We start from the raw sequence: 19446 nt of genomic DNA on the forward strand, positions 1-19446 counted from the left end.
AATGGGCGAAATACTGCGCACAGAATGGAGAGACGATGAACGCAACGAAACGGCAACGCAAACCCTTCAGGCCGTCACCTGGGTCTGCGTCTGCGTCTGCGAAGCAGTAGCCTCAACAGCCGGCTGCTCAGCATTAACAGCAGCAACCTTCGGCCTTGGCGCAGAAGCCCGCCGAACAGGGCCACCGGCATGCGCAACCGGCGCGGCAGCCTTAACACGACCACCAGCACCACCTGCCGCCCTCGCAGACTCCGACTCCATAGCATCGCGCACGGCCTTAGTCTTAGTCTCCTTGCTCTGCACGTCAGCCGGCTGATCAGGCGCTTTCTCCCACTTCTCCGCAAGACCCAGCAACTCATCCGTCCGCACAGCAGCAGGCAGCAGATCGTCGAATTTCAACGCCCGACAGATATCGAGGTACGTCTTTGCCATCTTCGCATTATTGAATTCCTTGTTCTTCCCGGGAATCAGGTTATTGAGTAGATACTTCGTATTCGCCATACGGTTCTCGACCTCCATGCAGAGACACATATACTCATGAACAACCTCCTGCCACGGCGCGAGACCGCCGTCCGCCTTGGTGCGGAAACAGGATGAATTCGACTCAGCCGCCGTCGCAATCATGGCGCCGTCGACGCCGTACTCGGTCATAAGCGCCAATCCCTCGTCGCGGGAGGTTACGTCGCCGTTCATAACGCATGCTACGCCGGCTTCATGGCATATCTCAGCTATCATGCGGAGCTGGTCGCGGATTGCGCGTTCACGGGGCCGCATGGGAGTCGTCCGGCAGTGGACTGTCAGACCCGTGATACCTGTCTTCACAAGACGGGAGACGAGAGTCTTTGTTTCTTCCGGATCGGAGAGGATACGAATTTTAACCGAGATGCCAATCTGGAACGGTTCGCCGACTTCCTTAACGAGAGCCTCAAGAATCGATACAAGCAGATCCGGCGTGCGCAATAGCGCAGCGCCCATTCCGCTGTGCGTTGAGAACGGCTTCGGACACCCCGAGTTCACATCAATGCCTGAGACATCAGCCGCCACGACGCGGGCTGCCTGGACCGCGAGATCTGGGTTCGCGGTTCCCATTTGGAAGACGAGACGGCCCTTTTCGCGCACCGGGTCTAATCGGTAGATGATGGATTCTTTGACTGCTTTGTCGGGGCGCCCGCCGTTGCTGGGCATGCGGGTGAACTCCACTGTGCCGTTGCGGGGGTTTATGCGGCGTTCGGCGCCGATGAGAGATTTGTCGACTGTTTCGGGGCCCCAGACGAGGTCGGCGCCGTATTTTAGGGCTAGGAGGCGGGAGGGCAGTTCGCCGGAGCGGACCATGGGCGCCAGCACGATCTTGTTGCGGTAGTCGACGCCTTTGGGGGGAATGGGCACGCGAGGCACCATGGCGGCGGTGGGTGCTGTTGCGAGAGTTGCCATTGTTTTGCGGAGGGTTCTGATCATATCATGCCCGGTCTGCGGGAGAAAAGGAGTGTATGTTGTGTTTTATCGTTTGGATCCTCTTTTTTTGCCTGGATTTTGCCTGGTTCGGAGGGTCCCGATGGAAAAGTCAATATCACGTGAAGATAGTGGCGATAGTGTGAGGTTTAATGTTGGCAGTTCCGGTCTGTTTGAGGGCGGTGGGTTATTGGATTACGTGTAATTGTGGTATTTGTGGTCATTTTGGTGAAGCTGACAAGCTGCTTGGGGTCAGTTGTTTCCCGCCAATGAGGAGAGATTCTGGCCCCTGCCAAGGATCACGACATCATATCTGAATATCTTTCTGCAGTACTTCCAGTGCTTCTGGTCTTTTATACTGCGTAAATGGTAGATTTGAAACAAGAACTTGAAGACTGTTCGAATTGGCGGATCTTGGCCTACACTGCCGACATCGGCATGTCAGTATGGATCGGCCAACATGTACATGCAGTGTACGCAGTACATCCTGTCAAACGATAGCTACATAGCGTATGTAGTATACTACAGTGTACTCATTGTACAGGCGCTCCGTTGCTCCCGTGCAATTGAGTCGGTGCTTCGGTCGGGATGTCCATCGGGGTCGATCGATATGAAATCAATGCGCAGTACAAAATATGCCGAATCTCGGATCAAAATAATTTTCTACTTTACACAGTACATCCGACTCAGAACACCAGGGGTAACACCACCACGCAACAAAAGATTTCCTGCGTGAGGATTCAATTTGAAGGTCAGAAGTGTATCAAAATTATAGAGACCATAACAAAGCCATTGAAAGCATTTCCAATACGGCCAATGACTTGTTCTCCTTTGGCCCGACTGGGAAGTGCGACCTCCACCGCCTGCCGCCATGTTTGGCGCACATCAACGCAGGCTCCCCCCACTTCTACTGCCCCTCTCTCTCCCTCTTCTTTAATTTCTTCCCCCTTATCCCGTGTGGCCCAAGTTACCAGACACTTTTCGTCAACTTCGCCCAACATGACTTATTCCGTCCGCAAGATCGGTGCCCCCTACACCCTCGAGCACCGTGTGTTCGTCGAGAAGGATGGCGTCCCCGTTTCTCCCTTCCACGACATTCCTCTGTATGCCAACGAGCAGCAGACCATCCTGAACATGGTCGTTGAGATCCCCCGCTGGACCAACGCCAAGCAGGAGGTATGATCGAACACCAATCCAACCCAATTGATCCCTCAATGCTAATTGCGTCATCACCAGATCTCCAAGGATGATTTCCTCAACCCCATCAAGCAGGATACCAAGAAGGGCAAGCTCCGCTTCGTCCGCAACTGCTTCCCCCACAAGGGTTACCTCTGGAACTACGGTGCCTTCCCTCGCGTAAGTCGCCTTGCTACCTCGGATACGGAAAGGAGGGGCAGATGAAGCTGACTATGAATTAGACCTGGGAAGACCCCAACTCCGTCCACCCCGAGACCAAGGCCAAGGGTGACAACGATCCCCTCGATGTCTGCGAGATCGGTGAGCTTGTCGGCTACACCGGCCAGGTCAAGCAGGTCAAGGTCCTTGGTGTCATGGCCCTGATTGACGAGGAGGAGACCGACTGGAAGATCATCGTCATCGACGTCAACGACCCCCTCGCTCCCAAGCTCAACGACATTGAGGATGTCGAGCGCCAGCTGCCTGGTCTCATGCGCGCCACCAACGAGTGGTTCCGCATCTACAAGATCCCCGACGGAAAGCCCGAGAACCAGTTCGCCTTCTCCGGCGAGTGCAAGAATAAGAAGTATGCCGAGGATGTTATCCGCGAGTGCTCCGATGCCTGGGAGAAGCTTATGACCGGCAAGACCTCCCCTGGTGATATCAGCCTGTAAGTTCTATGTTGCTGTGCATTCAAGGAATCTAACGCTAACACACCACCAGTGCCAACACCACTGTCGAGAACTCTCCCGACCGCGTTGACCAGGCTCAGCTCGCTGCCATCCCCCGTAACGAGAACCTGGCCCCTGCCCCTATTGATGGAAGCATTGACAAGTGGTTCTTCATTTCAGGTGCCGCAGTATAAATGATGCCTGCTGCACAAGAATAAAACTAACAAAACCTTCTGTCAAGCGTACGATCGTTTGCCTGGCGGCAACTACGTTCTGCGATTCCCTGAGGAAAGGACTCATTTCTGAAATGCGAAATCGAATTCAATCTTCAATACTTCTTCGGCACGCGTAGAGGGTAATGTCGACTGGGTAGTCTCTGCTGGGATGGACACAGAAAACCGGGATACTCAATGAATCAGTCACCTCTTAACATCAATCTCGTGCTTCATCTCCAGTTTCTCCACTACGTAGTCATCCTACCCGTCTACAATAAGCTCTGAAGCCGAAATACTCGTACCAACCCTAAACACCATATGCCTTCTACATGTCCCAGAAGATAACCAAAGAATCCAATTCAAAGCGCCAAACTCATATGGAACAAAAATGAGCAGTAATATAATACACGAATGCACACTTCTTCTCCCCTGGACACCTAATTCTTCAAACTAGCCTCTCGCTGCAAAGCCCGACCAACACGCGAAACCTCCTCAATAACATCCCCAATCTTCAATCCACGCTTCCCAACATCCAGCGTAAGCTCCTTCCCACCCTTAAACCCAACCGTCATGGTCGGCGACTCGGTCGAGTTCCGCGGCAATTGCTTGACCTTGATATCGATGTGAGTCGGGCTGCTGGCGGGGATGGTTTCCGGGTGTGCGCAGCATGCCGAGGAAGAGTCTGCAGGGCCGTGAGGCGCGCGAGAAGGGGTTGTAGGCGGTGCGGAAGGAGGTTATTGTTGCGATGGGGATGGTCATTTTTGCGGGTTGTGGTGGTGGTTCTTGGAAGGAGGTGTGTGTGGGCTGATGGGTTTGTTAGTCTCTGGTTGTAGTGGAATTCAATAGATTGAATTGGATTATTCAAGCGCTCGCTTGGTTATTATGTTTTGCGTACCTGAGTGTATGAGGTTCGGGATATTTTTTAAAGGTGGTCGGGTTACGGATGATGCTCCAGCGGGCGGATGAGAGATGTTCGGTGAGAGATTTGTCGGAGAAGAAGAGGGACGATATTGTCTCTGTCGATCTGCAGCAAGTCTGACAGGTAATTGCGAGTCGATTGCGAGTTCTAGCGACGAGCTGGGATCTCCGATGTGAATTGCGGTTTGAAGGAAATGGGGCATGTTTGACTCGGATGCAAACACACTTGGCCGAATGACGCCCGTCAACATAGCCAACTTCCAGTTGGACAACTTGACACTTGTTCAACGACTTGTTCTTTCGGAAGTCCTACGGGCATATCTGCCGATTTCTGTCTTTGGATACATCGAACCGGCATCCTCAATATCCGGCAAGTGAATGCGTCACACTGCATAAGAAACACCCTTATCGCAACATGTCCCCCACGACCGCGCTACAGGGCCGCCTGAAAGAGCTCTCGACATGCCTGGGTCAAATACAGCCCCTAGTTGACCGACTGCGCGATTTTACTTCTTCCATCGGCCAGGGCGATGAAGCGCGCCTTGAACTTGGAAGCGAGATACATTCGCGGTTGAAAGAAGCCGAGCAAGAGTTAGAGCTACTGCGCGTTGAGGTCGAAGCGCTTGAAACAGCAGATAACAGGCGGAGGTCGTCTGCTGTGCATGGAGAAAAAGAGGCCGAGAGAGAGCGGGTTGCCTCTATGGCGGGGCGATTGGCGGAGGAACTGAAGAAGTAGGTACCTTTGGACGACTTGCGCATCAGGGCGATTGCCGCATGAGCTATTGAATATTCACTGACAGCTAGTCGGTATTCAGGTTGCGAGCTGATTTCCGAACCGCGCAACTACAAGCGAAGCGGAACGCTGAGCTTGCTAAGCGCAAGGAAAGAGAGTTGCTAATGTCGAGATCGCACTCCGAGAAGAAGCAGCCGACGGAAAAGTTCACTCAAGACGATCTTGTTTTGAATGCTTCGAACGACGTGACATCTGCGCTACGCAGGACACATCAACTGATGCAGGCGGAGCTGTCCCGTAGTCAATTTGCTCAATCGACTCTAGGTGAGTTTCTCGTTCGTTCGAGCAGATATGGTAGATGCTAATTACACTTTAGAACAATCAACTGCCGCGATCTCATCACTATCGGAGTCGTATAGCAGTCTTGATACGCTTCTCTCCTCATCCCGCACTCTCGCAAACTCTCTTCTCCGCTCTCAAAAGTCTGATACATGGTATCTTGAGACCGCATTCTACATCCTCATCGGGACAATTAGCTGGCTTCTATTCAGACGGGTTTTCTATGGGCCTCTTTGGTGGCTTGTATGGCAACCTTTGAAGCTTATCGCTCGGGTTATGTTTGCGGCCCTAGGTGCTGCCGGTCTCTCCAGTACAGCGGTACAGACTGCTTCCGGATCGCTATCGAGTGATATATCTTCCGCTCTTCGTCAAACAGCTACGGCTGCTATGGCAGCAACCGGGACATCTAGCACCGCATGGGAGCATGAGACGCCGGCGTCGGCTGATACTGATCGTGTGATGGACAAGATTGGAGAAATGGCCGAACAAGCTAAACAACACGGGATAGACCTTGACGACATCACTGTGGATGAGAGTGCAGACGAAGAACTTCCTCGTAATCCAAAAAAGAGGATGTTTGAAGGCGAGATACCGGAACCAGTCCTCCGAGACGAGCTATAGAATCGAACATACAATAAAGACATGCCATGCAATCATGAAATTACATCTTTCACCTTTATTCATTCAACCAGCATTGAAGGAGTATGTACAGTGTAGTACTGGCGTGTAGTATAGTGAGCAGCTCTTATTGGCCAATGCGTTTAAGTGCTGCGCGTGTCACGTGTAGACGCGTCTTAAGTGGATGGCATCAAGCTAGCCCTTCAACACATCGCGGACCAGCTCCCGGAATACTGACCCTGCTGTTTCAGACTCAAAATATGGCTTCCTCTTTTTTCAATAATAAGGCTCGTGCCGCTGCCGCCGCAGCATCCAGCAGCTCCAAGCCCAAAGCTGGCGACAAGGAAGACTCGACTCGACTCCAGCCATGGGTTGAAAAATAGTACGTCAATGCTTCAGATCAAGCTCACCGCGCATTTGCCTAACATATTCCAGCCGCCCAAAGACTCTGGACGACGTCGCCGCGCAAGACCACACAACACAAGTCCTCCAGCGCACTCTGCAAGCTTCAAACGTGAACCACCCAACCCTCAATAAGTAAAGCAACCAACTAACCCACCCCAGCTCCCTCACATGCTCTTCTACGGACCACCAGGTACAGGCAAAACCTCCACAATCCTCGCCCTGGCCAAATCCCTCTTCGGACCCGCCCTCTACCGCTCCCGAATCCTCGAACTGAACGCCTCCGACGAGCGCGGCATCGCCATCGTCCGCGACAAGGTAAAGAACTTCGCCCGCGCCCAGCTCTCCCAACCCACAGGCCTAGACGCCGCATACCGGGCCCAATACCCATGCCCACCCTTCAAGATCATCATCCTCGACGAGGCAGACAGCATGACGCAAGACGCGCAGTCCGCTCTCCGCCGCACAATGGAAACATACAGTCGCATCACGCGCTTCTGTCTCGTCTGCAACTACGTCACGCGCATTATCGAGCCGCTCGCCAGTCGGTGCAGCAAGTTCCGCTTCAAGATGCTGGATAATAGCGCTGCTGGAGAGCGGGTTGCGCATATTGCGCGCGAGGAGGGGTTGCAGCTTGAAGATGGCGTTGTCGATACGCTGATTAGGTGTGGCGAGGGTGATCTGAGACGGGCGATTACTTATTTGCAGAGTGCGGCGAGGTTGGTGGGTGCTGCGAAGGCGGCTAAGGATGCTGATGATGATGCGGAGATGGTGGATGTCGGTGATGCAGTTATTACTGTTCGCACTGTTGAGGAGATTGCTGGTGTTGTGCCGGATGGTATTGTGGACTCGCTTGTCGAGGCTATGCAGCCTAAGAGCTCGGGGTCTGTGTATGAGGCGGTTTCGAAGGTTATTACGGATTTGGTCGCTGATGGGTGGAGTGCTACGCAGCTTGTTGGACAGGTTCGTGATTCATTTTCGTTTGGGTGGCTGGTGACTCCTACTGACCGTTTATAGCTGTACAAACGTGTTGTCTTCAGTGAAGCCATTCCGGATATCCAGAAGAACAAGATTGTCATGCTCTTTTCTGAAATGGATAAGCGGCTTGTTGATGGGTCTGATGAGCACCTTTCTATGTTGGACCTGGCATTACGCATTGCTGGGATTTTGCGCGGTTGAGAGGTCATTTGCTTGGAATAAGCCCTGGTTTCAACCGCGTGCCTCCTAAGATTTGACCGGAAAGATAGATGGCGTTCTGGGAATAGCCTACATGTGTGAGGCGTTGTTGGACTTTTAGCATTCAGATGTCAAAATGGAATGACTATGATACCCTTCCACGACTTTTCCTTGTCGTACGATGTTCAGTAACCCTGCGATCATGTCCTCGCAGCTGCCAATACTATGGTAGGTACTTGATCCTGAGCTATAGTCAGTCCATGGATGGATGTATCGACTATATCCGAGATCTTGAAGCTTCGGAACCATGTCAGTCTGCAAGATTGATAGATGATAACCTTCCTGTTCAAGGTCTGATAATAGCATTGTGTCTCTCTCATTGGGTTCTTTCATCCTGGTTGTATGAACGGCAGCAATATGGATACCTATAGGTATGGTCAAAACAAATCGAACGAACCAAGCTGCCCACGTGGACAGGAGGACCTGTAGGTGGAGCTGTAGCTACGAGAGATATTTCTCCAGTCGGCTCTTTCCTGTAAACTTCCAGATCACGGGCTGGCGAAGTCTTTCTTCAGGAGGTCGCCTCATTCCAATTCAACTGTCTAGCTAACCTATCTAGTCAACATCTCTTCACACCAACATACCTACTCCCCTATCAGTCAACATATTCATCAGGACTCAGACTTCTTCTGAATATGGATCGGAGTATATTCAGCAGGCAATACCCCGCTGGTAATGGCCGTGACCCGCGTCGTGGTGGGAGAGGTGACCAGACAGCTGGTCGCGGCCAGTGGAATCACCATCAGCAACACAACCAGAATCAGCTGCAGATACAGAGCCAGAACCAGAACCAGAACCAGAACCAGAACCAGAACCATGTAAGTAAGAATAGCCTACTTACCTTTCCCTCGTTCTCATTCTCGGGGACAAGATCGTACTCGTTGCCTTGATGTCCAGAATTATCTCTACATTCACATTCACATATCACCCTTCCACCTCCCTCGATATACCTACTCCATTGATTCTTGAAGCAATAACTGACAAAAGAACGTAAATTAGAACCCCTTACAAGGCCCATGTTTCCTATGCCACGAGCGTACCCACTCACACAGGAGATGTCGACTGTTCTACCTTTGGCTGTCTACACTAGACAGACTTCATCGTGTACATACCCCTAACTCCCTCCAGACTAACCTTCTATTTGCTCACGGAACTTCAAAGGACCACGGTATCCATCCAAGTACCATTGCCGACCGAATTGACATTGTAAGTCTCCCTGCTTTCGAGTCCATGTACTAAGGACCTGTCGTCGCTAACATGGGTATATTAGGAACAACTTGTCGCCGCTACACTTAGGGCTTTACCTGATAGGGATGGTGATATCTGTATGATGTAAGTTGTTCCGTAGAAAGTTCATGGTCTTGGTTCATTGGAGGGTCGGACTCATCGGAGTATTGTGGTGGATGGGGTGTTGGAGTTAGGTAGATGCGATCAGGGTTCTGCATCGTGGGTTTGATGTTTTTTTCATTGTAGGATGCACTTTTCAACAACATATTGAATGTCTTTGGTTTTAGTGGTAGTGGTATGTGGGAATAGATCATGGAAACGGTTGTTGTCACTCGTACACTTACGATGAATATGAAGTAGATTCGTAGATATGGAGAAGTACAAAGTACTCCGTACATCGACGTCTGTTGTAGACAGTACGCTGAAAAGGGAAGGTGGGCCCATCCCCGCGTTTCTGCCTTAACTTAAGCCCCACAGTCTGCCTGACGATTCGGGCAAATTACTGTGTAGACTGTGCCCAATACCATTGTCGCAGCGCAGTTGTGCATTGGGACGCGCCGATGGCCGGGTTAAAGGTTTACGAAAATCACTTCAATCGGGTCCATCGTTTCAATCCCTGAATACCCTTTTCAACCCGTACCGGACCGGCGAACTGGTCAAGGGTTCTAATGAGCTGGTACAATTTGTCCAAGTCATACTGTGGTAGATAGCCAATGCCCATGGTTCCAATGGCTTTATAACTAAACTTAGGTTAGCTTGAATATGTCCTGCAAAACACAGTTCGGTCCACTCTCTCGCTTTCTCCGTGAAGAGCTTAGAGGATCGGCGTTCGGCAATTCCGAAGGTGATGGTCCTGGCCATCGGCTCCCGAGTACCGAGAGCCGAGAACGACGTTAATTCAACCCCTCCATTGCTTTTGCTTCTGTACACAAAAAAAAAATACAAACGCTAGCTGCGTGGACACAAGAAGCACATCAACGAGCATCGTAAAGGTCAACGGACACAATGGCCATCGAAGACTATCCTGAAGTCCAGCCCACCCGTATCCAATCGGCATCTCCACAGACACCTCCCTCCAGCCAAGAACAAACAGAAACACCAAAAGACAAAAATCCCCGATCAAAGCGTGCAAAATGGGCATGTCACGCCTGTCACAAACGAAAAGTGCGCTGCGACGCCCTTACCCTAAACCACGGCACACCATGCACGAACTGCAAACTCGACATGAAAGAATGTGTCGCGCCGCTGGCGAGACAAAGACATAAACCCAGACCTCGCAGACCGAGGAATCAGAACCCAGAGATGCGCAATGTCTCGTCGCATCCGCCTCACACGGATCTGTCTGCTCTGTCCGGAGACCACGCACAATTCAGTGACACCAGCGCTGGCTTGTCGCAAAAAGCAAGGAGGATGTCACACAGCGGGTCTACACGTTCTGCTCAGACTATAAGACATCGACCCCAGATTGACCGATTATTAAATCGCGGTGAGGAGGTCGCTCGATGGATGGAGCTGATGTCGCCAGACGTTCGGAGCCGATTACAGGACATCTCGAGAGGCGAGCGGGCTAAACCTGGTAAATTCGGTATTCGGCAGTTTCACGATAAATGCTTGGAGAAATTGATGCAGGCTGCGGATATTTTGGCTGAGGTTATTATCTTGCATAACTCGCTGTCAACGTATACGGGAATTCCGAACCCCGGGGACAATATTCTCGAAGAGCATGACGATCATGTTGACTGTGGGAATATGTCTGATGATATGAATAGTGAGGAGAGCATGGGGTATGGATCACCTGCTACGGCTACGTCTTTTGTTGGTGGACAGAGCGTCGATACGGAGGGAACGATGGAAGGGAGTGTGGCTTTGACTCCTGAGACGCTTGAATATGTCTCTGCGTCAAATTATAATCTCTTTTTGGATTTGAATGGGTTTGATTTGGAGAAGCCTTCGTTGGATGGTTGTGTGGAGAGGGTTATGTCTTGAGCTTGTATGAACTCTGTATGCGTATTCATCTGATGTCAACATCTACCGGCTCCAATGCATATACTGACCCTCTAGCCTAGCAGATCCGAAAGCTTATCCAAGTAAGCATGAGGCCTAACATCACCCTCAACAAAGTCCTTCTTAGAAGAAACACCCGTCAACACACCAAGGGTACCACCCAGCTTCCCCTCCAACCCAAAGCGAATATCCGTATTAGCCCGATCCCCAACCATGCAAGCACGACTGCGATCAAACTTGAACTTCCCCTCAATAGAATCCATCATAGCCTGACTCGGTTTTCCAAGCGCAACAGGCTCCTGATTCAACATCATAATCAGCGGCGCACTCATCGACCCAGCACCAGGGAAGAGCGTCCCGGAATTCGGCAGCGTGGAATCAATATTCGTGGCGAGGAACACTGCTCCGCGCTTGATGTAATGGAAAGCCAGCGCTATCTTGAGATAGTTGATATGGAAATCGAGACCGACGAGCACGACGCCCACTTCCGGGTCCAGCATGGATTCATCGCCCGCTGCGATCTTCTTGTAGTCTTCGGCTGTCACGTCGCGACGTAATGCGGGGTCTGTGCCGCCGATGAAGGGGACGTTCTCGGATCGGAGCTCTTGTTCGATGCCGGTTTCGCCGACGACGTAGACTTTGCGTTTGTTGGCTGGGAGCTGCAGGATGCGGGAGATGTATATCGAGGCGCTGTATGAGGAGGAGAAGATTTCTTCCTGTTTGCTTGTGAGTTGGTAGGTCTGGATCGATTCGGACTTTGTAACTTACTACTGTACTGGGGATGCCCAAGCCTTCGAGCTTCTTGCGGTAGTCTGCGCGCGACTTGGTGCTGTTATTCGTCACGAAGACGACTTGCTTTCCTGCGAAGGGTCAACTCTGTAATTTTGTCATGCAGTTTTTGTGCGGATATCTCATGTGTACCATTATTTCGGAGAAGCTCTAGTGTCTCGACCGTTCCTGGAAAGAGGTGATCTCCGGACCACAGCACGCCTATATGATATCTCAGCTGGTGTTGCGACGCGGGGAGTCACGGGGAGTCATTGCGGGGGAGTGGACGGAGGAAAGCCGAGATAGAGGGGGAAGATCAAACCGTCGCAATCGAAGAGGAATACCTGCGATACAGTTAGGTGACATCTCCCGTTGCTATCGGGTCTACTCACATCGAACTTGGCCAGGAACTCCTGGATGCCGGCCTTATCGCCGGACAGATAGCGGGGCGTAATTTGGGTTTGTGCCATAGTGCAGGGGGATATACAGAAGTGGGCGTATACAGATAAAGTACAGGACAAGAGGGAGACGAGGATTGAGGAGTTGAAGTCAGAAATGTCGAGCAATTGACAGCCCGTACTACGTACGACCCGAAGCGAAACTCCGGTGAATCGCGGGAATCGTCTTGGCATTGGAGCGACGATGAACCTCTTCACATATCTCCAAGCACTATGCCATTTCTTTAGTCGAAGACCTTTTACTAGATAAACAGTTAAGAGTAAGACGATTACTTGGTTTACCGTCATGTTTCACATGAGGTCATAGTAGCTGACATCCTAAACCCTAACTTCCATCCCATACTACACAGTATTCTCAACTCCATCCATCCATCTCATCAACCTGTCAAATATACCAAGTCCTCAGATAGAACCCACCGCATCACCATAAACGCCACCTGCAAACCATATGGAAACCTTCCCGGAAGATCGAACTCAGTATCAAACAAGCGCCCTTCTAACTTCTGCAAAGATCCACAGTCATTCCAAGCGATCCAAACACCAAATGACATATCACAGACCAAACACCCTCCACATACCCAATGCAGTATGAGGTCAAGATTCTAGATCCTAAGACTTATGATCTATCACCTCCTTCTCCCTTCTTCTGAGTTATCCAGTGTTAGAAAAAACTTGGAATCCACTATTGACGCAAGACACACTGGCGCTAGCGCTGCAGAACTGTAGGTACCTGTGACCTGCAGCTACAAACCGTCTCTGTCTCCTTGGTACTGCGTACTAGGTTAATGGAAATGTCGGTGACGAATTCAATTGCGTGGGAGATTAGTTTTCAAGGCTCAGGTCAAGTGGTGAACTAGTGAATGTCAACGTGTCTTATGCCAGTACCCGGGTTCATCTAGCACCGACAACTTACCTGAGCTGATATTTTCTTATGATTTACATGTAAACAGCTTTAGGATACACGCCTATACTATTTCGCAACCATTTGAACATTGGAATTATAAATTACTTATTCAGTCCAGTCCAGATCTCTAGTAGAACCAACCAAACATTCAACACCAACTCACATCAGCATCAGAGCTGTCGGTATCGAATCGGAGTCGAGTGTTGTTGTTAAGCGACTGTCGGGTGGACGTGTCTGAAACCCGACTGGATTGGGTCGGCCCCGGTACCTAGTGGTGATCATATGGCAGTGTAGTTTGCAGTTTGCAGTTTGCAGCAGGTGGCTGTAGGGTCTGTGCGGTATGTATGCAAATGCGTATGTACATGTTCTGGACCTGAGGCTTGTGCAGGGACATGTATCACTGGTGTATGGGGTTCATGTAGCTGGTTCAGTATCGGCATTGATGTTTGAATCAAGGCACGGAAAACGTACTTGCTAGATAATAGCGAAGACTCTATAAAGAGAGACAAGGAAAGAGAGATATCAAAGATTGTAGTTAACTGACAAAATCCAAATGGAAAAGACAGTAGATCTCAGATTCCAAACAAAGCGCACAATTAAAAGCAACGGGTATAGATAGATGATAGTCGTAGAGGTCATGAAGTGCGTGCTGAAAAACAAACCAAAAACAAACCCAACAAAAGACAGTATTCAGCTAAATCCATGGATCAGCCTGAACATAGGTATGCGGATTAACCGGCCCAACCAGCTTAATCCTCGCCTTAAGCTGCTCCCTCCTCCTCTCCTCCTTCGCCTCCACAATCATCTTCTTAGCCAACAACACACTCCTCCCCGTTAACGACAGCTCGGGCGCCGAGGACGAACTCTCGCCCAGATTCGGCGACGACTTATACGGAGCCAGAACACGCTTACCAGCCTTCTCTTTCTTTTCCCAGATCGCAGCCCCGTATTTCTGATACGGCGAAAGCGGAACTGCCAGCTGTTTAGGCCTGGGAGTTATCGGTTCCTCGGGCGTGAATACCGGCGAATCCGATGTAGGCGAGATGGGCGTTTGCAGGTGGAATTTATGATTCGTATAGTCGTATTCACTGGAGGAAGTCGCCACAGAGACCGTGCGCGTGATGCCCGTGTCCAAAGCCAAACCCGTGTGCGGAGGTGTGTCTGTTCTGCGACTGAGAATACTCCCCACGTCGTTGAGGTGGTGGTCCATTGGTGCAGTGGATGGACGGGGGAGGTCCTTGGCTTTAGTTTCTGTTGAGTCGCGGGAGAGGGTGCGGTGGACGTATGTTTTGATTGAGTCGCGGACGCCGCCGAGACTGCCGCGGCATTTGCCCTTTGTGAAATCCAGCGCGAGGCCCTTTTTGCGCGGTTTGCTTAGGGACATGTTTGGGCTGATGCGGCCGCTGGCTTGGAGGGGTGATGGGGCTAGTTCGGGGAAATAGTCCCACTTCTTTTCGCGGAAGTAGTGGTTCGTGCCTGTTCGGTTTTGGGACCAGGTTACTGGTGATGAGCCGTATTGGGTGTCGAAGGAGGATGAGAGGGAGACTGAGGGCTGTTCGGTGATTTGGGGCTCGTGGATCTTGATCTTGATATTGATGGAGTCGGTGTGCTTGGATGGTGGTGATGGCACTAGGAGTTGATCGGAGGGATCCAAGTCGTCGAAGTCGTGGCCGGAACTCACGAAGATGGGGTAGCTGTCTGTTGAGTAGCGTGGTTCGCTGGCGGTGATACTGTCGAGGGTAATTTGGGAGTCACTGTCGCTCCACATTGCCGAACATTCTGGCGAGAGAGGTTTTGCGGGGAGAGGCTTGTTGAGGAAGAGAGGAGAGTGTTGGGATGGAGAGAGTGGTGGAATTACTCGCTCTAGTCCTTCTAGTGAGCGTGATGGACGGACTGGAGGAGCCATACGGTATGGATGAGTTGGGGACATGAACTCGAAGTATAAAAATATCTTTCAAGGACAAAGAGATAAAGAGCAAGGGCAAGAGAGGGTATATTTAGTATTAATATTTCTAGTATTTTATAATATAATATAGGTCCATATGCAAGGAGAGTCCACTCACGAGGTATAATACCCGTACACATTTCCAAACGGACTATGCGCAAGGGTTGATCCCTTTTTGGATTCTATTTACCCTTAACTAAGCTTGGCTGCCTTCTGCATCGTCTCGCGAGTCAATTCATCCGAGGCTTTGCGCACTGCACTCAATCGCCCCATTCGCCGTAACTTGGCGATCATCTCCTCATCTCCAAAATGGCTGTTATGCTCAAACTCCGGTTCTCGTGCGTATGCAACTCGTGCTGCGTCAACGATGATGCGTGCAGTCATCCCGAATATGCGATAGATTTGATCGTTCTGGTGAACAAAGAACTGGTGCACTAGTGGCGTTGTCAGTTCTCCACATTCTCGTTCTCTTATTTTTCCCTTCTTTTTCTTCCCCAGCGGACCTAGTTGGCTAGGACCCCTTGCCCGGAATGAACAAAGAAAGAAGAAACAAGCGAACTGAACATCCATCTCGTGTCCTTCGGCATGGTTGGACAATCCCATGTGTATGGAATCTAGAAAGGAAGAAGACAAACAAATGTAAAAAAAAGAAAGAAACTTACTCCTCCAACGCGACTCATGCCATAGACTCCACGAACCCCGATACCAATCCTCCCGCCCATCAAGCCGACTCTTCAAAAACCCTTCCAACGGCGCCGTAAAAACAGCCGCCACCTCCCTGGCGTCCAAAATAGGAATAAGCGACTCCTCCGGATCGGCACTCAGCCCCGTCTGCGGGTCGTAGCCGTGAAGGAGCGCGACGCAGGGACGCACCACCAACTCCGTTTTGGCAAGATTGGTCGGCATCTCGCAGAGATGCTCCACTCTGAACGGCGGTGGGAGCTTCTGGTTGATGTCGGCTAGCCCGATCTCCTCGCTCGCCTCGCGCCGCGCCGTTTGGAAGGCGGTTTCGGTCGGGAAGTCTGCTCGGCCTGGGTTCGTTAGTATCGCTTTGTTTGTGCTTGGCTTCTTTCTCCTTTATTTGTCCTTTTTGCCTTCTCGAGAAGATCTTCAAGATACAGTTAATCTCCCCTTGTCAGGAACTTACCACCAGGCAAAGCAGCATCACCTGCATCTACACCCAAAATAAGATTAGCCTTATGCCATGCATGTCCTGAATACAAGGCTGGATTCTATCGGAGAGTATCTCGTATTGCAAGGAAACAGGAAACAACGTACATGAACTTAATGTCTTAGCCCGCATCGTAACAACAACTTTTAGATCCCCCTTGGCATCGGCGAAGAGCAGTATCAGCACCGCTGCCCGCCTGCTCAGCGGGAGCATGTCATACTGCGTTGGCGGGGGGACGTAGTTTCGGAGTCTGGCGATGGCGGCCTGATACATCACAAGTTAGGTTAATCATTCTCATCCATTCCTCTCAAGCCAATTCCATCATATTGTTACGTCAGGGCTGGGGATGGGGTTTCAACGCCGCTTTTGCACGACGGGATGGACATCCACGGGAATTGAAGGGGAGGATGGTGAGATAGGGTCTCGGTTCCAGTCACGAATGACGAACTCATGAAAGAAAACCTCCCAAGCTCTGAACACTGGTTCGAGCTGATAGGTCCAGTCTCAGAGTTGTTTTCTTCGGAAAGAAAAGAATCTTCCACTGTCTCTCCTAATTCAGGTTTCAAGCCCAATGCCAACGTCAGACGTAAGACTTGAAGTCCGAATCAAACGAACCGTCTATCTCAAGACCCGTAAGGCATACAGATCCAGGTACGATCGCCCGCTAACAAAAGGCAAAAGAAAACATGCAAATTTAAGACAAACCCGTGGCTCAAAGCAGGGGGTTGAGAGAGGAAAGGGGGAAATAAGCAGGTAGGGATCAATCTGCATGGCAAAATGGACACAGCAGATGAGGTCCACATTACACAGGGGACACGCGGTCAATTTCGGGTAGATGCAGAGAACAAGTTACACGTACCTCAGAGGCAGCATTTAGGGGCGCCATTTTGGGTACTTGGAGGGTGGTCGGGTTGGGGTTGAGGTTGGATTTGGTCTGGTTGAAGTGGAAGGTGCTGAAGCGGGCTCTTTGGAGGAAGGTAAGATGTCTTCTCATTGCTAGGGGGTTCGTGATATCGTGAACTATATGTACGGAGTAGATGGCTGTCCTGGCTGGGGGAAGATGGGGTTGGGCCGTAATGTAGCCGAGGTAAGTCGGGGTTTGATGATGTAACCGGTTGGAGTATAAACAGCCCCGAAGAGAAATTTCATTCGATCGGATTAATACTAGAGATTGGTTTGCTTTATGCGATTCACTTCCCATAGTATCGGGTTAGATATCAACAAAAGGAATCAAGTGGTCTATCAACATAGTGGAGAGAATAAGACAGGATGAGAACTGAAGGGATTCAAAAAGCCAACATAAGAAATCTATATCACAGCCCAAAACCGAGGCATGCAGCGCCAATATTCGTACAAACTACGAGCTCTCGTTCTTCTTCGCCTCCTTGGGATCGGAGCTCTTCTCAGCTCGCTCGCCTTCCTCCAAGGCCTCGTTAGCCTCAGCACCCTGCTTGTCGCCATTGCCGAGGGCCTCGATCCTGGCCTCCTCCTTCTCATCAATATCATCAATATCCTTAGGCGCAGCAACACCCTTGCCCTCGTTCTCGCTGTTCTGCTTCATCTCCTCCGTAATCAACTCCTCCTGCTCCTTGATGACCTCCAAACGCTGCTTGTTGGTAGCAGCACCCTCGGCATTGTGGACCTCGAGCTCGATTTCGTGGAACAGCTCCTCAGGAATACTGGAGAGCACAGACTTGAGCGCATCGATCTGAGACGCCATCTCGGACTCCTTGCCGCCCTGGGTGTACAGGTAGGCGTTACTGAGAACCAAAAGGGTGGAGGGCACGCCCTGCTTCAGACGCAGCTCCAGCCACATACCGAGGTCTTCGCGCAGACGTGCGGGGGAGACGCCATGGGTGCGGATTCCGCGAGAAGCACTGGCCATCTGCAGTTCAGGGACGGAGAGCGACTCAACACCCTCGTAGAAGATGGCACGGTCGTCACGCTTGATCTGGCGCATGCGGTGGCGAATGGTGTAGCGGAGCATGGCATCGGTGCCGAATGAGTTCAGGTTCATGTAGCGGCAGATACCGACTAGCTGGGGTCGGGAGAGGTTGTCCAGCGTGAGATCGTCCTTGAAGATCTTGCAGACCTTGATGACATCCTCTGTTGAGGGCGATTCACCGGTGGTGCGGATCTTGCGGAAGAAGTCTGTGAATTCGTCGTTCTTGACGGTGGCAGCGGTCAAGGGCAGACCGGTCTCGCGCAGGGTGTCGCGCAAGAATCCAGAAACTTCTTTGCGAGTCGAGCTAAGGTTCAATGCTTTGGCATCGCGGGCCTTCTGGCCCTCGTAGGTGCTGGGCAGCATGTTGGGGAAGAGCTTCAGGGCGACGGGGAGTAGGAGTTCGGCGAAGGGGACAATGAGGAACATCGAGAAAGGAACGAGACGTCCCAGATCCTTCGTAGTACGTTGAAGCTATAAATCACCATGTTAGCCGGAACGGCGCACAATCAATCGTGGTGCAAACTTACCTGACGGTGCTCGCGGCGACTGAGCTCATAACCAGCAGCCATCTTCAACGCCAACCGTGAACTAATCTTGACCTCCGTGGCAAGCAACTTTGTGCCATCCCAGTAGTGTTGCAATTCCTTCTTGACCTTCTGTCGGAATGTCAACTTTTTCGCGTTCTTCTTCTCCGCCAATTTCTGGTCATCCGGGTTCGTCTTAGCTACTCCCGGAGCCTTGGTGGCATCTATATGAGTCGCGGCAATCTGTGTCTTCGGAATGGCAGTTGGCTGTGTTTCTTGCTCAGCGAGCGGCTTCTTGGCTTGCTCAGCATTGAAACCGGGGGGAGGGTAGTTTTGGGAGGATTGATTTGAAGTAGATTGCTCTGTTGCGTATCCTCGCTGGGGCATCAGGATGGCAAGCGCCGAGATTTGAGAAGGTAGGTCGCGGCCATTGCGTAGGAGGCTGCGGGCTGCAATGGAGGCCGGGCTCAATGCACTGGGACGACTGCGGGCTGGAAGGCTGGTCAGTAACTATATCCACCTTTGTCCTTGCAGATTCTCAACAACTTACCGATCAATGCAGACCGGAATGCAGGCGTTCCGCGGACCAAACCGGTCGATCTCATCGTAGCGGACATTGGTGGCGACGTTGGGGGAAAAGGTGAATGCTCGGTGCGAGCGAGGGAAACCTGGACGCAACAACGAAGATCGAAATCGGCTATCCTGATATCCACAGGAAGTACAAAACGAAAGTAATTTGACGG

General features: G+C 51.2%; 11 protein-coding genes across 11 annotated transcripts; 5 read left to right on the forward strand and 6 right to left on the reverse strand.

Annotated features, from left to right (window-relative positions):
• Nucleotides 1–66: 66 nt before the first annotated feature.
• Nucleotides 67–1431, reverse strand: N7515_008604 (tRNA-dihydrouridine(20) synthase (NAD(+)); the record flags this gene model as incomplete). Its single annotated transcript, XM_056669348.1, has 1 exon — nt 67–1431. The coding sequence occupies one exon, from the start codon at nt 1429–1431 to the stop codon at nt 67–69; it is 1365 nt and encodes a 454-aa protein (XP_056519178.1).
• An 834-nt stretch (nt 1432–2265) lies between these two features.
• Nucleotides 2266–3490, forward strand: ipp1 (inorganic diphosphatase IPP1; the record flags this gene model as incomplete). Its single annotated transcript, XM_056669349.1, has 4 exons — nt 2266–2625; nt 2686–2805; nt 2868–3295; nt 3349–3490. The coding sequence occupies 4 exons, from the start codon at nt 2266–2268 to the stop codon at nt 3488–3490; spliced, it is 1050 nt and encodes a 349-aa protein (XP_056519179.1).
• A 576-nt stretch (nt 3491–4066) lies between these two features.
• Nucleotides 4067–4270, reverse strand: N7515_008606 (mitochondrial 54S ribosomal mL53 protein; the record flags this gene model as incomplete). Its single annotated transcript, XM_056669350.1, has 1 exon — nt 4067–4270. The coding sequence occupies one exon, from the start codon at nt 4268–4270 to the stop codon at nt 4067–4069; it is 204 nt and encodes a 67-aa protein (XP_056519180.1).
• A 574-nt stretch (nt 4271–4844) lies between these two features.
• N7515_008607 (putative protein transport membrane glycoprotein Sec20) lies at nt 4845–6122 on the forward strand (the record flags this gene model as incomplete). Its single annotated transcript, XM_056669351.1, has 3 exons — nt 4845–5161; nt 5245–5486; nt 5539–6122. The coding sequence occupies 3 exons, from the start codon at nt 4845–4847 to the stop codon at nt 6120–6122; spliced, it is 1143 nt and encodes a 380-aa protein (XP_056519181.1).
• A 257-nt stretch (nt 6123–6379) lies between these two features.
• On the forward strand, nt 6380–7700 carry N7515_008608 (replication factor C subunit 2; the record flags this gene model as incomplete). Its single annotated transcript, XM_056669352.1, has 4 exons — nt 6380–6501; nt 6555–6633; nt 6684–7484; nt 7539–7700. The coding sequence occupies 4 exons, from the start codon at nt 6380–6382 to the stop codon at nt 7698–7700; spliced, it is 1164 nt and encodes a 387-aa protein (XP_056519182.1).
• Nucleotides 7701–8392: 692 nt separating this feature from the next.
• On the forward strand, nt 8393–8996 carry N7515_008609 (uncharacterized protein; the record flags this gene model as incomplete). Its single annotated transcript, XM_056669353.1, has 2 exons — nt 8393–8575; nt 8886–8996. 2 exons carry the CDS (start codon nt 8393–8395, stop codon nt 8994–8996), a joined length of 294 nt encoding a protein of 97 aa, XP_056519183.1.
• Nucleotides 8997–9989: 993 nt separating this feature from the next.
• On the forward strand, nt 9990–10970 carry N7515_008610 (Zn(II)2Cys6 transcription factor domain-containing protein; the record flags this gene model as incomplete). The annotated part of the gene is made up of 1 exon (XM_056669354.1): nt 9990–10970. The coding sequence occupies one exon, from the start codon at nt 9990–9992 to the stop codon at nt 10968–10970; it is 981 nt and encodes a 326-aa protein (XP_056519184.1).
• Nucleotides 10971–11041: 71 nt separating this feature from the next.
• On the reverse strand, nt 11042–12388 carry N7515_008611 (uncharacterized protein; the record flags this gene model as incomplete). The annotated part of the gene is made up of 5 exons (XM_056669355.1): nt 11042–11704; nt 11757–11848; nt 11910–11978; nt 12079–12100; nt 12149–12388. The coding sequence occupies 5 exons, from the start codon at nt 12386–12388 to the stop codon at nt 11042–11044; spliced, it is 1086 nt and encodes a 361-aa protein (XP_056519185.1).
• A 1424-nt stretch (nt 12389–13812) lies between these two features.
• N7515_008612 (uncharacterized protein) lies at nt 13813–15024 on the reverse strand (the record flags this gene model as incomplete). The annotated part of the gene is made up of 1 exon (XM_056669356.1): nt 13813–15024. One exon carries the CDS (start codon nt 15022–15024, stop codon nt 13813–13815), a length of 1212 nt encoding a protein of 403 aa, XP_056519186.1.
• Nucleotides 15025–15255: 231 nt separating this feature from the next.
• On the reverse strand, nt 15256–17228 carry N7515_008613 (NUDIX hydrolase; the record flags this gene model as incomplete). Its single annotated transcript, XM_056669357.1, has 5 exons — nt 15256–15497; nt 15762–16094; nt 16211–16237; nt 16342–16498; nt 17094–17228. 5 exons carry the CDS (start codon nt 17226–17228, stop codon nt 15256–15258), a joined length of 894 nt encoding a protein of 297 aa, XP_056519187.1.
• Nucleotides 17229–17591: 363 nt separating this feature from the next.
• Nucleotides 17592–19320, reverse strand: N7515_008614 (MRS7 family protein; the record flags this gene model as incomplete). The annotated part of the gene is made up of 3 exons (XM_056669358.1): nt 17592–18650; nt 18707–19194; nt 19254–19320. The coding sequence occupies 3 exons, from the start codon at nt 19318–19320 to the stop codon at nt 17592–17594; spliced, it is 1614 nt and encodes a 537-aa protein (XP_056519188.1).
• Between the last annotated feature and the right edge of the window lie 126 nt (nt 19321–19446).

This window comes from Penicillium bovifimosum, assembly GCF_028826915.1.
Source record: "Penicillium bovifimosum strain IBT 22155 chromosome Unknown utg000006l_segment0_segment0, whole genome shotgun sequence".
Lineage (NCBI taxonomy): Eukaryota > Fungi > Ascomycota > Eurotiomycetes > Eurotiales > Aspergillaceae > Penicillium > Penicillium bovifimosum.